The 12,922-nt window shown below is 38.0% G+C and overlaps 2 protein-coding genes across 4 annotated transcripts in view; one reads left to right on the top strand and one right to left on the bottom strand.

Moving 5' to 3' along the window:
* STK26 (serine/threonine kinase 26) overlaps positions 1-11,683 on the top strand; it is a 30,323-nt gene extending 18,640 nt beyond the window's left edge. For all 3 annotated transcript variants that reach the window (XM_051630387.1, XM_051630386.1, XM_051630384.1), the window contains 9 exons: positions 3,120-3,176; positions 4,850-4,958; positions 5,050-5,207; positions 6,334-6,519; positions 7,151-7,299; positions 7,959-8,052; positions 8,506-8,568; positions 8,660-8,796; positions 9,725-11,683. In XM_051630387.1, the coding sequence (XP_051486347.1) occupies positions 3,120-3,176; positions 4,850-4,958; positions 5,050-5,207; positions 6,334-6,519; positions 7,151-7,299; positions 7,959-8,052; positions 8,506-8,568; positions 8,660-8,796; positions 9,725-9,749 (978 nt within the window). In that variant the 3' untranslated portion in view covers positions 9,750-11,683. The remainder of the gene's footprint in view (positions 1-3,119; positions 3,177-4,849; positions 4,959-5,049; positions 5,208-6,333; positions 6,520-7,150; positions 7,300-7,958; positions 8,053-8,505; positions 8,569-8,659; positions 8,797-9,724) is intronic.
* The window catches only part of RAP2C (RAP2C, member of RAS oncogene family), a 144,000-nt gene that overhangs the window by 93,932 nt on the left and 37,146 nt on the right, over positions 1-12,922 (bottom strand). The window lies entirely within an intron of this gene.

Here is a 12,922-nt window from a genome sequence, read left to right as displayed (position 1 = left end):
AGGTATTTCAAAATTTACAAGTTGTCTTTTTTCCTTTTGCATCTTTATTTACAGGAAAACAAAACAGTTGAGTCAGTCCTGATCGTACTTATGGAATAGAAATAGTTCACTTAAATATAGTAATCATATGTGGAGCTTTCTCTGAAGCTCTAGGGATGGCACTCAAAAGGTTTTTCAGTTCTACACTGTTTAAATCAAAGAGACGTAATATTTTCCTGACTATACCAAAGCAAACCCTCTGTGCAGAGACTGCCTACAACATTTTATTGATATTTTTTTAGTTGAGGAATTTAGTATAAATCTTTAAACGCTACAAAATTTGAAAGGTTTTACTTTGAAGAAACTGCAGCTGGGACTGTGTTGGTTGCAGGTTTTTAACGTGTGCTTCAGTTCATCCCACTGATCTGTAACAGAACTTCATCTGATGCAACCTAGTATTGTTTTTTTAACCAGTTTTAAGTAAGCTCTGAGGAAGCAGATTGTTCTCATCATCATTTTATAGTCAGTTTCAGTTTTTCCTCTGGTGAGATAGCATATTTGATAATTAGAAGTTGTTAATGACAAAAACATGAAATAAGAGATGTTAACTATAAGGGTTTTCTAATTGCAGGCATTTCAGATGACAGATTTTATTTTTGCATCCTCTGTCCTACGTATTTTTGCAGCTTTGCAGTTCCCTTGCACTTCAGGGTGCAGAGCCAGCCTTGTGGCTGCCTGGGATGGAGTGGCCCAGTCCTGGGGAGCCTGAGGCTTACTTGCTCCATGCAGGCTCTTCCACGTGCTCCTGCTGCTGGAAGGGGGAAGGGAAGAGTGTCTTTATTTCAATTACATGACTTACTAATTAGGAACTTAGTCAGCTGAGCTGATGCCCTGTAAGATACTCTTATATTCTGCAGTCTAGCTGCTCATTAGCTACAGCTTGTGCATCTGACTTGTAAATGCCACTTAAAAAATATGAGCACTCCCTTAATATTTTTTGCCAGGCAGTGCAGTGTTATTTGTCTGTTATCAGATATTTTAATCCTTAAAAACCTTATCATTGGTACAGGATGGCAGGGTCTTCCTCCTTGAGGTTCTTGGGATAAAGCTGATGCCAGTTTTCAGATATTGTGACATAAAAAAGGGGCAGTCACCCTGTAGCTTTGTAATTTGGGGTACCTGTATCTGGGAACTTTGGAGTGTGAATGGGAGCTTCTCTTTAGATTAATCTTAGAGCTTAGGTATTAGTATTTTTTCCCTTAAATTTGCACTGGGTATCTGGCAAGATGAGTAATGTTTTCTAAACGTACTGGTAGGTGGTGTACAAGCTTCTATAGTGCCAGAGAGGGCACCATAGTAAACACATTTGTGTGTAACAGTAAAATGTTCTACCTTTATATCATGTCTTTGACAAATGTGTATAGAATTATACAAACCTACAGTTGTATTAATTGAACTTTTGCAGCTGCAAGATAACAAAAATCTTGATGTAGATGTCTGCAGATGTATGTATTTGTGGTAGGTCAGGACCTAAATTTGTCTCCTTATCCTCTGTTGCACTTTGATTGCAATTAATGTCACACCTCGATGAATAAAACATGGGTTGTGGAGGGCACCCCTGAAAGTGGTAGTGCACAGCAATGCAGCAGAGTGAGCTGCAGGAGATGGCCAAAATAAGTGTTTTCCACAAGCCTAATGGCTTGTCAAAATGTATTGTGTTTTTCTTGCCTGAACTGATAAAGTAATAAAAGGTATTATTACCTAGTTCTGACATGATTTGGTTATGCAAGTTTGTGGAGCTTGATAAAACGCTTGAGCTGTGCTTTCCATCTGATCCCATAGAGATGGGTCTTCCCTTGATGACTGAAATGTCATGATTATTTTCTCTGTTTGTTCCGTGTAGCTGAGGGGTTTAAAAATCTGTCCTTACTGATATTAGAGCCACCTGGGCTTGCTCTTTTCTTTTTGCAGTCAAAGCAAGCCTGATGTTCTTATCAATATTTCAGATTTGATTATGGACAACTCGTCCAGAGACTTCCATTAAAATTGTAGAGCACTTTGTGCAGCAAAGCTTTGAGACACTCTAAAGATCCTGTTTGTTCTACACTGTCTATTTATACTTGATTGACCTAAAATAGCTAGGAAAAAGGTTGTTCATGCCTGGCTGGAAAATGTCCACCCCTGGTTACAGTGGATAGTAGCACTTTCTTTGAGACATGATTTCAGAAACACAGTACTTATTCATTTTTACCTTATACTATTTTCAAGTAATAGTCAAATCCTCCAAACATGTCTGGTAACCACAATGTTTGCGTTAAGCTTAAGTTCCTTGCAGGTCTTCTCAGCTGACAAAGTTGGGCTTTATAAAAGCTGCTAAAATTAGCCAGCCCTTCCCTGCTGATCTCATAATATTGGAATAGAGTCTCATAAATGGTGTGGTTTGAAAATTCAGCATGAATCTAATAGAGCACACTTTGTTAAGGTTATTGGACATGGCACTTCCAGTAACTGCACCTATATTTGCTTGTTGAGTTTTCTTTAGATTTCTGTCACTAGTCAGGGTGGGAAAGCATACAGTGAAGAATGCAAGAAGAATTAACAAGTGTTTTTGCCATAAGCTTGTGCTCTCTTCTAAGGAACTAGCACTGCTAAATATTTGCTGGAAACTTAAACAGCATGCATGGTACTTCACCAGGTCTGCATCAGTTGAGTGTTTTTAATAACTGGTTATTGTTTTAAATACATGTTTTTATTCACAGAATTTCTTAGAGTAGTTGCCCATAGGATAATATTTGGGTTTCTTCTGAAAGGTGAGGCAAGCAAATAGCAGAAGGTACCAGTTTTGTAGATCTGATAGCAAGTATTTTCAGTTTCCTTTCTATGAACCAGCCACCTCTTGCAGGTCGATACCAGGGGTACAGTCAGCATCTAGATATTGTGTTAGAAGAATTAGTCAGTTCTAGTATTCTAGTAGTTGAGACATCTTCACAAAGAAAGCATGGAAATTCACATACTTACTGGAGTTGAGATTCAAATGGCTTATAGTGAAGGAATATGTGCACTCTGCAGTACAAAAGTAATAATTAAAAAATAAGTAATTCCTGAGATGAGCTTCTAACAACTCCTGCCTTCCTTTACAGGGCACAAAACTATGGATAATAATGGAATATTTGGGCGGAGGGTCAGCTTTAGATCTTGTAAGTACATGATTACATTTGTTTGCATTATAAGTACTAGTGAACCTTATTTCATTGTGCTTTCACATCTCTCAAAGTCTGGTCCCAGGAGACGGGTGATGCTGTATCACTGCTGCATGGAAGTGCTCCAAATTGTGGGAATTTGAAGGGTAGTTCTGTTATGTTGAATTGATGTTGATTTTTTTTCATTTTTGCTGTTTGTGTCCAAGCATTAGGAGGCATCAGCTTTTTCTCAGTCAAATGTAAGGCAGGGTTTTTTTAGCTTGAGAAGTACTGTTCTTGAATGTGTGTTGGGTTTTTGGGTTTTGAGTCATCTGTCCATCCCCTGCCCCCTCCTTCCAGTAGAAGATCCATTACAGTTGAATAAAAAAATGGTTCCTTTGGGACCAGGTCTCAGGAATGAATGAAGTGTGTGCCCCACAGAGTACAGTTCATTTTAACTAGTTAAAAGGTGTTCGGTTTTCCAATTTTGGGTATTTTCAGTTAAGCATGGAGGTGCCTTTTACTTAAAAGATGGTGTAGCATTCATGAAGGATGTAGCTGAGACACTGAAGAGCACAGTCCAGTGCATGTGGATGTGGTTTCCCCATAAAGTACAGCTCTGCCTCAGCTCTACAGCTTAGTGACCCACCCTTTCCTGTAAGATAACTCAGTGTTTCTGTGATTCTGAACAAAGAATATTGCATCTTCAGTACTACAGAATGCTGTTAATTATGTATTTGCTACCTGTGCTCCTGTCTGCAAGGGCTGAAGTAGGTAGGTGCTTAACTTCACAAATCTATTTAAACTTCTTTATGAAATTACATCACATCAACTCAGCTACAGGAATGCAAAAGCACAGTAATTATGTGTAGTGTGTAGCAGTTTGCAGCTCTGGAACTTGATCTTTTTGAGAAAGGGGCTGTGAGATACTTCTAACACTTAGGAGTAACCGATAGTCTTCTGTGGAGTGTCAGAAATAACGAGATAACTCTTAGTAGTGACAACTGAAACCACTGACCCTTTAGAAGAATAAAAGTGTTAAGTTTTGCCTCACTTTGCCATGTCATAACCTCAGGATGTTCTCTGTTTCAGTGTTGTGTTGTTTTTCTTTTTAGAGCAGAATCACCCACCTTAATAGCCTCTGTTTTATTTACATAGCTTTCTAGTGTGCACAGTTTACATTTATTCCATGATAGCAACTTTATAACAGTGTGTTATGTTCTTGATGCAAATGCAAGCATGGAATAAAATATGCTGGAAGAAGAAGAAGAAAAAAATCATTAAACTAAAAAAGAAATCAAGTCAGTAAACAAAGTTATTTTGGAATAAACGGAGTTTCTTAATTTGCCTAATCTAAAAATGCATGATTCATTTTGCTGTCTACAGGAAACTGACTTTGTGGAAAGTTAGTTCTAGCTTTTCATGTGCATTGCAAGCTGGGGAGAGTGTATGTTAGAACATACACACTGTGTATGTTAGAAAAGTAACAGCATTTTCAATGTATTACCAGTAGACATGTGAAGGTGATCATTCTAGTGGCACCTCTTTCTGACAGAATGTTGGCATACTGAATGGAATATTTTATTCTGTTGTTCTTTAAAAAGATTTCAAGCTTAAGATTTAATTAAATCAATAAGAGGCAAATATTAGATACAAAACTAACCTTCTTTTAATGTGTCTTTTCTGTATAGCTGCGTGCTGGCCCATTTGATGAGTTCCAGATTGCTACCATGCTAAAGGAAATCTTGAAAGGTCTTGACTACCTACACTCAGAGAAGAAAATTCACAGGGATATAAAAGGTGCATAATATTTTAAATGTTACTTTTTAGAGATCTTAAAATCAGAAGAACAGTAATCTAATTTAGATATTCTGTTACTTCCCCTTGACAGCTGCCAATGTGTTGTTATCAGAACAAGGTGATGTTAAACTTGCTGATTTTGGAGTTGCTGGGCAGCTGACAGACACACAAATCAAGAGGAATACCTTTGTTGGAACTCCATTTTGGATGGCCCCTGAAGTTATTCAGCAGTCAGCATATGACTCAAAAGTAAGTGTGAGAATACTTTTCTCTTTAGATCTTCAAATCCAACAGGAATGACTTTGGTTTTTGTGTGTTTAGCTCTATCAGTATGGAGAAAAGAGTAGCTTTCAAATGATAGGGTTTCAGTAAAAGTGTTTGCATGTCACTCTGCTCACATGCAGGACCCATGTAAACTCACTAAGTACATTGATTCTTTCATGTTAAGATTCTTTCAGAGAAACTCCCTGGATGGTTGGTTGGTTTTGTCATTTCAGTTAAACGTTTCGTATTTAATTCAAACAGTAACAAAGCTCTCACAAATTAGAATGCCACCAGAATTTACCAGCTTATTTCAAGCCAAGATGATGGTTGAAATTTTACTCTATTCTCAGATTTTTATAAACAGCCTTGGGTATAATTCCTTTAATGGTCTTTCTGATGACCTGTTTAAAGCTGAAGATTTTAGCACAGGTGACTGATCTTGAGAAGGGAAAGCTTATCTTTACCAACAGATGTGTAGCTGTGGTTGCATTATGGTACCTTGTACATTTCTTTTTCATGGGAGCTGCTGATGGATGACTAGTTGGAAAGGAGAGTTTCCCAGTGTAAAGAGCAGTAGAAAGCCTCCTCCATATTAACCCCTTGAGGACAAGGGGTAGGTTAGACATCAGGAGGAAATTCTTCATTGTGAAGGTGATGAGACAGAAAAATACCAGCATGCAGCAGTTTTGCTGTATAAACATATACTGAATTAGACAGGAAATTTGTGGCAGTTTGTAGTTCATTATATAGAAAAAAAATCAAAGGAAGATAACAATTTCTGAAGCTTTTTACCAAAAGCATTTGTTTAGGTGCACATTTTAACTTGCTGTCAATGTCACAAAAGTGACAAAGTGTGCAGCAAAAGTGACATGATGTCGGTGTTACAAAAGTTACTAAAGACTGGGTAAGTTAGCCAGATCTTTAAAAATCACAAGTAACAAAAATTATAACCCTGCAAGTACTAGAAAGAAATCTTTGTGCAATATCTGCTTAGACCAAACTTAACGATATTACATAGATGTAGTATATGTGAAGATTTCAGTTATTAAATACTTGGTCGTGATTTAATAGTGATTAATTTTGGACTAAAAGTAAGTCTTCCCTTTCTCAGGCTGACATCTGGTCTCTGGGAATCACTGCTATTGAACTAGCCAAAGGGGAGCCTCCCAACTCTGACATGCATCCGATGAGAGTTCTCTTCCTCATTCCGAAAAACAATCCTCCAACTTTATTAGGAGAATTCAGTAAACCTTTTAAAGAATTCATTGATGCATGTCTGAATAAGGACCCAACATTTGTGAGTAGATACATGTGTGTGTGTGTGTGTGTGTGCAGATATTTTGGTTTTTACTCTCATGCTTGCAGAGCACTTTGCTGTCATGCATTGTAATTGATTGTAATAATTTTAGACTGTATTTTCCACTGTGAGTAGTCGTGCTGGTTTCTAATAGGTTTGTCTCCATCCTGGTCTCTTTTGTTTAAAATACTGAACGGGGGAGGGGGAATGCTGAAATAAATAATGGTGACAGAGGCATCTTCCTAAAATGCACTCAAACCTGGGGCAAATGTCAGAAGAGAAGCTTTAACAGAGGAGAGAACTTAAAACTTTTTCTCCAGTAGAACTTTTGCTGTCTCTCTGAATTCTGCTTACAAGGAAATGTTGCATTGGAGAATTTTGATTAGTCATTTTCCTGGGTGTGTACCTTCTAGCATAGAAGGATAAGCAGTATAGTCTGTGTGCAACTTGGTCATATTTTTAGAGTGCTTGTAAATGAGGATTACTGGCTTTTCTTGACTTCCTGTTTCACTAATTTCCTGATAGTATATGAGTTAACTCCAGAAATCAGTTGCCTTACTAAACCTCCCCTACTAGCATTTAAAATAATGAGATGTTGGCATAACATTAAATATGGAAGTGTTTCTTACAGCGCCCTACTGCAAAAGAACTGCTGAAGCACAAGTTCATTATGAAAAATGCCAAGAAGACTTCGTATCTGACAGAACTGATTGATAGGTTTAAGAGATGGAAAGCAGAGGGACATAGTAGTGATGAAAGTGATTCCGATGGTTCAGATTCGTAAGTTTATTTTCAGTTTAGTCTCTTTTGGTCTTTTTTTTTATGTTACTAAAGTAGGTTTGTTGCAGTTTCTCGGTGTAATTAACTCCTTTTCTGTCTGTTCCTTATGTTTTTCGTTGGTGTCTCTCAAGAAAACCCCTTGTATGAATCTAAAGACTAACATCTAAGTCAAGCCATGCTCTCATTATCTCTATAAACTTTCTGAACTCAGTTTCAGTTCTGTTGAAGTGCTGTGCATTTTCTAGTCTAGGGCTAGTGGTTATACCAAAAACAATGAATCACATTAGAAATTACTAAGAAATATTGCAGAGCAAGGTTGAGGTGTATGAAGAAGTTTGCACAGTGCCTGTGGAACAGCATACAGTCTGTAAGTCTCTTGCTTCTCTGGATATCAGATAACTGGTTTAAATGGGCTGCCATGGGAGAAGGTAGGCTTTATGGGTAGATAACGTCTTCTGTTTGCTTTGATAGTATTTCAGCTTATTCAGCCTCTGAAGTTTTCTTTTAAAAGTTCAGTTAATGTTTCAAGACACATTTTTCCCTCTTATTTTAAGGAATACAGAACTAATCCACATAGATTTATTATGTATTGGGGTTACCTCTGCTTGCTTAGCATTATGTTGTGACTGGTGTTATGTACTTGGTGTTACTGTTTGCAGGGAGTCCAGCAACAAGGAGAATAACTCTCATCCTGAGTGGAGCTTCACCACAGTTCGGAAGAAGCCAGATGCAAAGAAGCTGCAGAACGGGACGGTATGTAGAGTCTGAAGAGTTCTGCTTTCTGAGGGCTGCTTTTGAAGCCAACTTGAGGAAGATAGTGCTAAAACTTAGTCAATATTCTCATTTTTCCTAAGAACTGGCTCTCTTTGTAGTTAAAGAGGTGATGATCATTAGTGGTGTTTCCTATGCCCCGGTCAGTCTTAAATGCAAAAGACACTGCGTACAGTAGATCGGTGTCTGTCTGTAGAGGTGGGAATTTAGACTTACTAGAGAGGAAAAACTAAACAATTTTTCTGATGATGTGATGTTGTTTCAGATGTGTCATCAAGCATCTGTTATACACCATGCAATGTTTGTTGATGTACTGTGCCTTCATTGCTTTGTAATATATCTCAAGAGCTTTGTTGAATTTAACTGAACTTGGAAAATTACACGTGCTGTGCTAAATGCAGTGTATGTCATTTATCCTTATTTATTAACTTCTAGGATCAGGATCTTGTTAAAACCCTGAGTTGTTTAACTATGATAATCACCCCTGTGTTTGCTGAGGTAAGTCTTGACTTAAATAAACTTGTTGGAAGGTATTACCCAAGTGCCTGATAAGTTTTATAAGGTTTATCTGTTTTGGTTTGCCACTCAGCTAAAGCAGCAGGACACAAATAATGCCAGCAGAAAGAAAGCAATTGAGGAACTTGAGAAAAGCATCAATGTGGCAGAAGCAACATGTCCAGGGATCACAGATAAGATGGTGAAGAAACTTATGGAGAAATTTCAGAAGTAAGTTAAGGATTAATTTTTTTTATATATATACCTTGGGGAAGAAAAACAAAAAAGGTTTATTTTTAAAGAAAAATATTAAGTACCTATGCACAGAAAGATTACCTGACCCTGAACTTCTTATGTTGGGTAAATTTCAGAAGCTTAATGATAAGTGACAGATCCAATGCTTTAAAAGTTTAGCCTTGGTGGTTTTATGTACTAACACTTCTGTTTCAGACTTAAACTAATAATAACTAACTGTATAGAATCATAGAATGGTTAAGGTTGGAAGCAACCTTAAAGATCATCAGGTTCCAAGCTCCCACCAGACCAGGCTGCCCAAGCCTCATCCAACCTGGCCATGAACACCTCCAGGGAGGGGGCATCAACAACATCCCTGGGCAACATGTTCTGGTGCCTTCCTACCCTCATGGTGAAGAATTTCTTCCTGATGTCTAAACTAAATCTCCCTCTTTCAGTTTAAAGCCATTACCCCTTGTCCTATCACTGCCCTCTCTGGTGAAAAGCCCCTCCCCAGCTTTCCTGGAGCCCCTTCAGGCACTGGAAGGTGCTCTGAGGTCTCCCCAGAGCCTTCTCTTCTCCAGGCTGAACAGCCCCAACTCTTCCAGCCTGTCTCCATAGCAGAGCTGCTCCATATCTGTTTGGTCTTCTAGTGCTGCAGTTTTACTGAAGTTGTTACACCTTCCTTTAATTTAGCTTGTCATTTTGTCATAGGCATATTTATAGGGAGTCATGGAGCAGGGGAATCCTTAGCTTATCTTTTTGGAGGAGTGTCATCTTGAGAATGTCACTTCTGGTGGTTTTTTCCTATGAACTGTTGAAATGAAGGCACATGTGAGTTCAGTGATGCAAAAATAGTTATGTACTGTTTGCCAAGCTGAATCAACATAACTAACAAAATTCTTATTTGCATTTTTATCTGCAGATTCTCTGTTAATGACTCATCCTAAGAAACTTCACATAATTGACTGCTGTTTCGTATGGACCCAGTGAAACCCACCAAAACTACTTCAAGCTTGGCAGTGCTTAGCTCATGAGCTCCTTGTGCCTTTTGGATCTTTGCAACATATTGATGGTGATTGAGGATTTGAAAGAACCTACTCAACTATTTTGTGGCAGTGCACATGGTTTTATATTTTCAGGAAATCATTTTGTAAAGAACAACTTTTAATATTGTAGTTTCACCTGTTTAATCTGATAAATGTTGAGGTGCAGTTTTGCTTTTAGAAAATAACCATTACTTTAGTTCATAGAAAGTGCAAGTATGTTTTGATGCTGTTTTGTTCCTGTACATGGGGATGTACAGGCCTTTTGTATTCATGAGTTAAAACTTTTGTAACTCACTAACAAGCTTCAGAGAAAATAGCTTTTTCACAGGCCTATTCAAAACATGTAACGTAGTGGCAAGGGTATTGCTGTAGCACCTGCTTCAACCAGCATTTAGTTATCGTGCCCTGGAAACCAAACCTGCAACAGTATCTTATTATCATTCTAAATTGGTACAGTATTTTTAGGCAGCTCTATGATTAAATACATTTGAGAGCAATATGTCAATAGTTTTGCAGGTGATATGTAGCAACAACAGGGATATCCTGATGTACAGTATATGTGTTACCTTTTAGAACAGGTTTCAAAGTAGTCATTCAATCTTACATCATCATGGTAGGAAAATTTAAAGCAATACAGTTGAGGGGGTGGGGCTTTTGGCAATAATGGACAAAACCTGAAGTCCAGTTTAACTTAATTTAATGTGTTTTTTTTCCTCTGAGTATAACATGCCTGGGTGGAAGGGAGCCAGAGAAGCCGAGCGTCACGTGAAACATACCTCACAAGCAGGTATAAGTGTAACACCAGCATTCTGTGTGGTGGTGTTGTTTCTCCTGTAAGATATTTATACACATCTTTTTGTTGTTCTGAAATACCTTCAATACAGTACATCAACCTAATTTGTTTATAATTTTCTGAAAGTGTATTTTAAATATGTATTTACCAGTTAATATGCAAATAACTGAGTTATAGATATTCTTTCACAAAGAGGTAGTACTGTGCAGTACTGAGTGATTTTTTTCTCTTTTTTTCATAAAAAATAGGTAAGACTATAAAATTGCTTTCAGTTATATATTTATGGTACTGCTAGATGGGTAATGTCTTTTCTTCTGGTTGGGTTTGTTGTTTTTTTTTTCCCTTTTTCAACCCAGTATGTATATTATGCTGAAGTTTTGAACTGGGATTGTTTTTCAATACTTAGCTGTGGAACTGTTGGTGTAAATTTATTTTTTATAAAGGCTGGGTGTGTTTATTTTATGGTTCAGACCTGCACATTTTGTTTTTGCACAAAAGTCATTTTAAAGAATCTGAAATATATCTGCCAAATATGGAAAAAAGTAATGGTGTGCAAATAAATACTGCATTTTTAGTCAAAATGTTGCCATTACATCATTTTTATATAAAGGACACTTGTGAGAGATGGTGGTTAGATATGCCAAGGACAATTATTTTCAATGGTGCCTACACTGTAAAAAAAAAAATTACTTTTAACTCCTTGTTTTAATTTTAAAGAAATGTTTCTGTTTAAAACTTTCGTCTGCTATATAACTGAAATTCGATTAGAATTTATATCTGAGAAAAAAAGTCTGGAAATAGTTTTTGAAAACAATAATGTTATGGATTAAATAAATATTTTTATAAATGTAAAAGCAGCAAAAGTTGTAAATACAGTTGATCTGAAGCTTTACAAAATAACTGCATCACAGAAACAAATTGTAGTGCTCCTCTAGCTTCTGTAGTTGTTAGTATTGTAAATCTGTTTATAGATGAAGCTTATTTCAATGTTTTGGGGGGTTTTAAATGGTTTAAAAATAAATATTTAAGTTCTGTAAACTTTCATGAGCTTCTTCTGTTGTGCATTTTATTCTGGAGTTCAGTAGCTGTGCAGAGGTGTGGATCTACCTTTTGGAAACCTGTGTTCTGGGTCAGGAAAGGTGCTCTATGCAGAGACTTGCGTGGTTGCTTTGGAAAGGTTTGGGCCCTCCCCACCCTGTTCCTGTTGGGAGGGCACCTACCAGCTGCTGCAGCACAGGGAACACTGTAGGCAGATGGAGAAGCCCCAGGGTTCAGTTTGATTCCTCAAGTGGAGCCTTCAGGATCTGTGTGCTGGGATGAACATGCACGGCTGGTGACAACATGACAGAGAGAACCTCGTTGTGGAGGGAAGGCACGAACAGGCCTGAGCCACAGTTACCTCAGCTCATTTCAGCAGGCTCAGCCCATATCTCATTTGAAAGAGGTTTCCTGCATTCCATACAGATTTCTTAGAATTAGAACCATGTTTTTACTCCTGTGTCACTTCCTATAAGGTGTTCTTTTCATGTGGGAGGCCGAGGGGAGCGGTGATGGGAATTCCTCCCAAATTCAGTAACTGGTGGCTCTTCCCTGCTGCTCCAGAGTCTTTAATCTATGCAACTCTAAACCATTCTGGGCAGACAGGGTTAGTGGCCTCAGGGGGATATTGGAGCCTATCTGTGATATGACTGTAACAAATTGCTGAACTATGGTGCCTCCTCTTTTCCTGTGAAATGGGTGGGATGTATATCTACCTTATAGGACAGTGTGGAAAAACTCATCCACGTGTGTATAAACCAGCCTTGTTCTCTACGAGTCCATTCAAGGGTTTTTATTCTACTGTGGGTGGTGTTTCTGCACCTAAAGCCTGTGTGCATTGTCAGACTACAATAACACTCTAAAGAATGGATGTCTGTGTTACTGCTTTCCAGAGAACAGTTGTCTTTTTCCCCACCAGGTGTTAGTTATTGATGAAGTCTGTAACTCAATCAGCAGTATTCTGTTGCTGGCAGATAGCTAATGGAAAGATAAATCAAAATATTCATGCAGGAACCAGCTTCTTGCTTCTTTAGGTTGCTGGGCTTCCCACTGTAGCCTGAGAAGAATTGATACTGAACTAGTCTTATCAAAGTAGTCTGAATCTCAGAGAAATGTGTTTGTTCTTGGGTAGGCGAGTCCTTTATCAGTGTAAACATTCTTAAATTCTTGGTGTCTCACTCTTCTAGAAGGCTTCTGTTCAATAAGACACCTAGACACCTGTCACTGCATTCCTTGGAATGGC

Source organism: Apus apus, chromosome 12, assembly GCF_020740795.1.
Source record: "Apus apus isolate bApuApu2 chromosome 12, bApuApu2.pri.cur, whole genome shotgun sequence".
NCBI lineage: Eukaryota > Metazoa > Chordata > Aves > Apodiformes > Apodidae > Apus > Apus apus.
The sequence above is the reverse complement of the archived record's forward strand: the minus strand, read 5'-3'. Positions and strand labels throughout refer to the sequence as shown.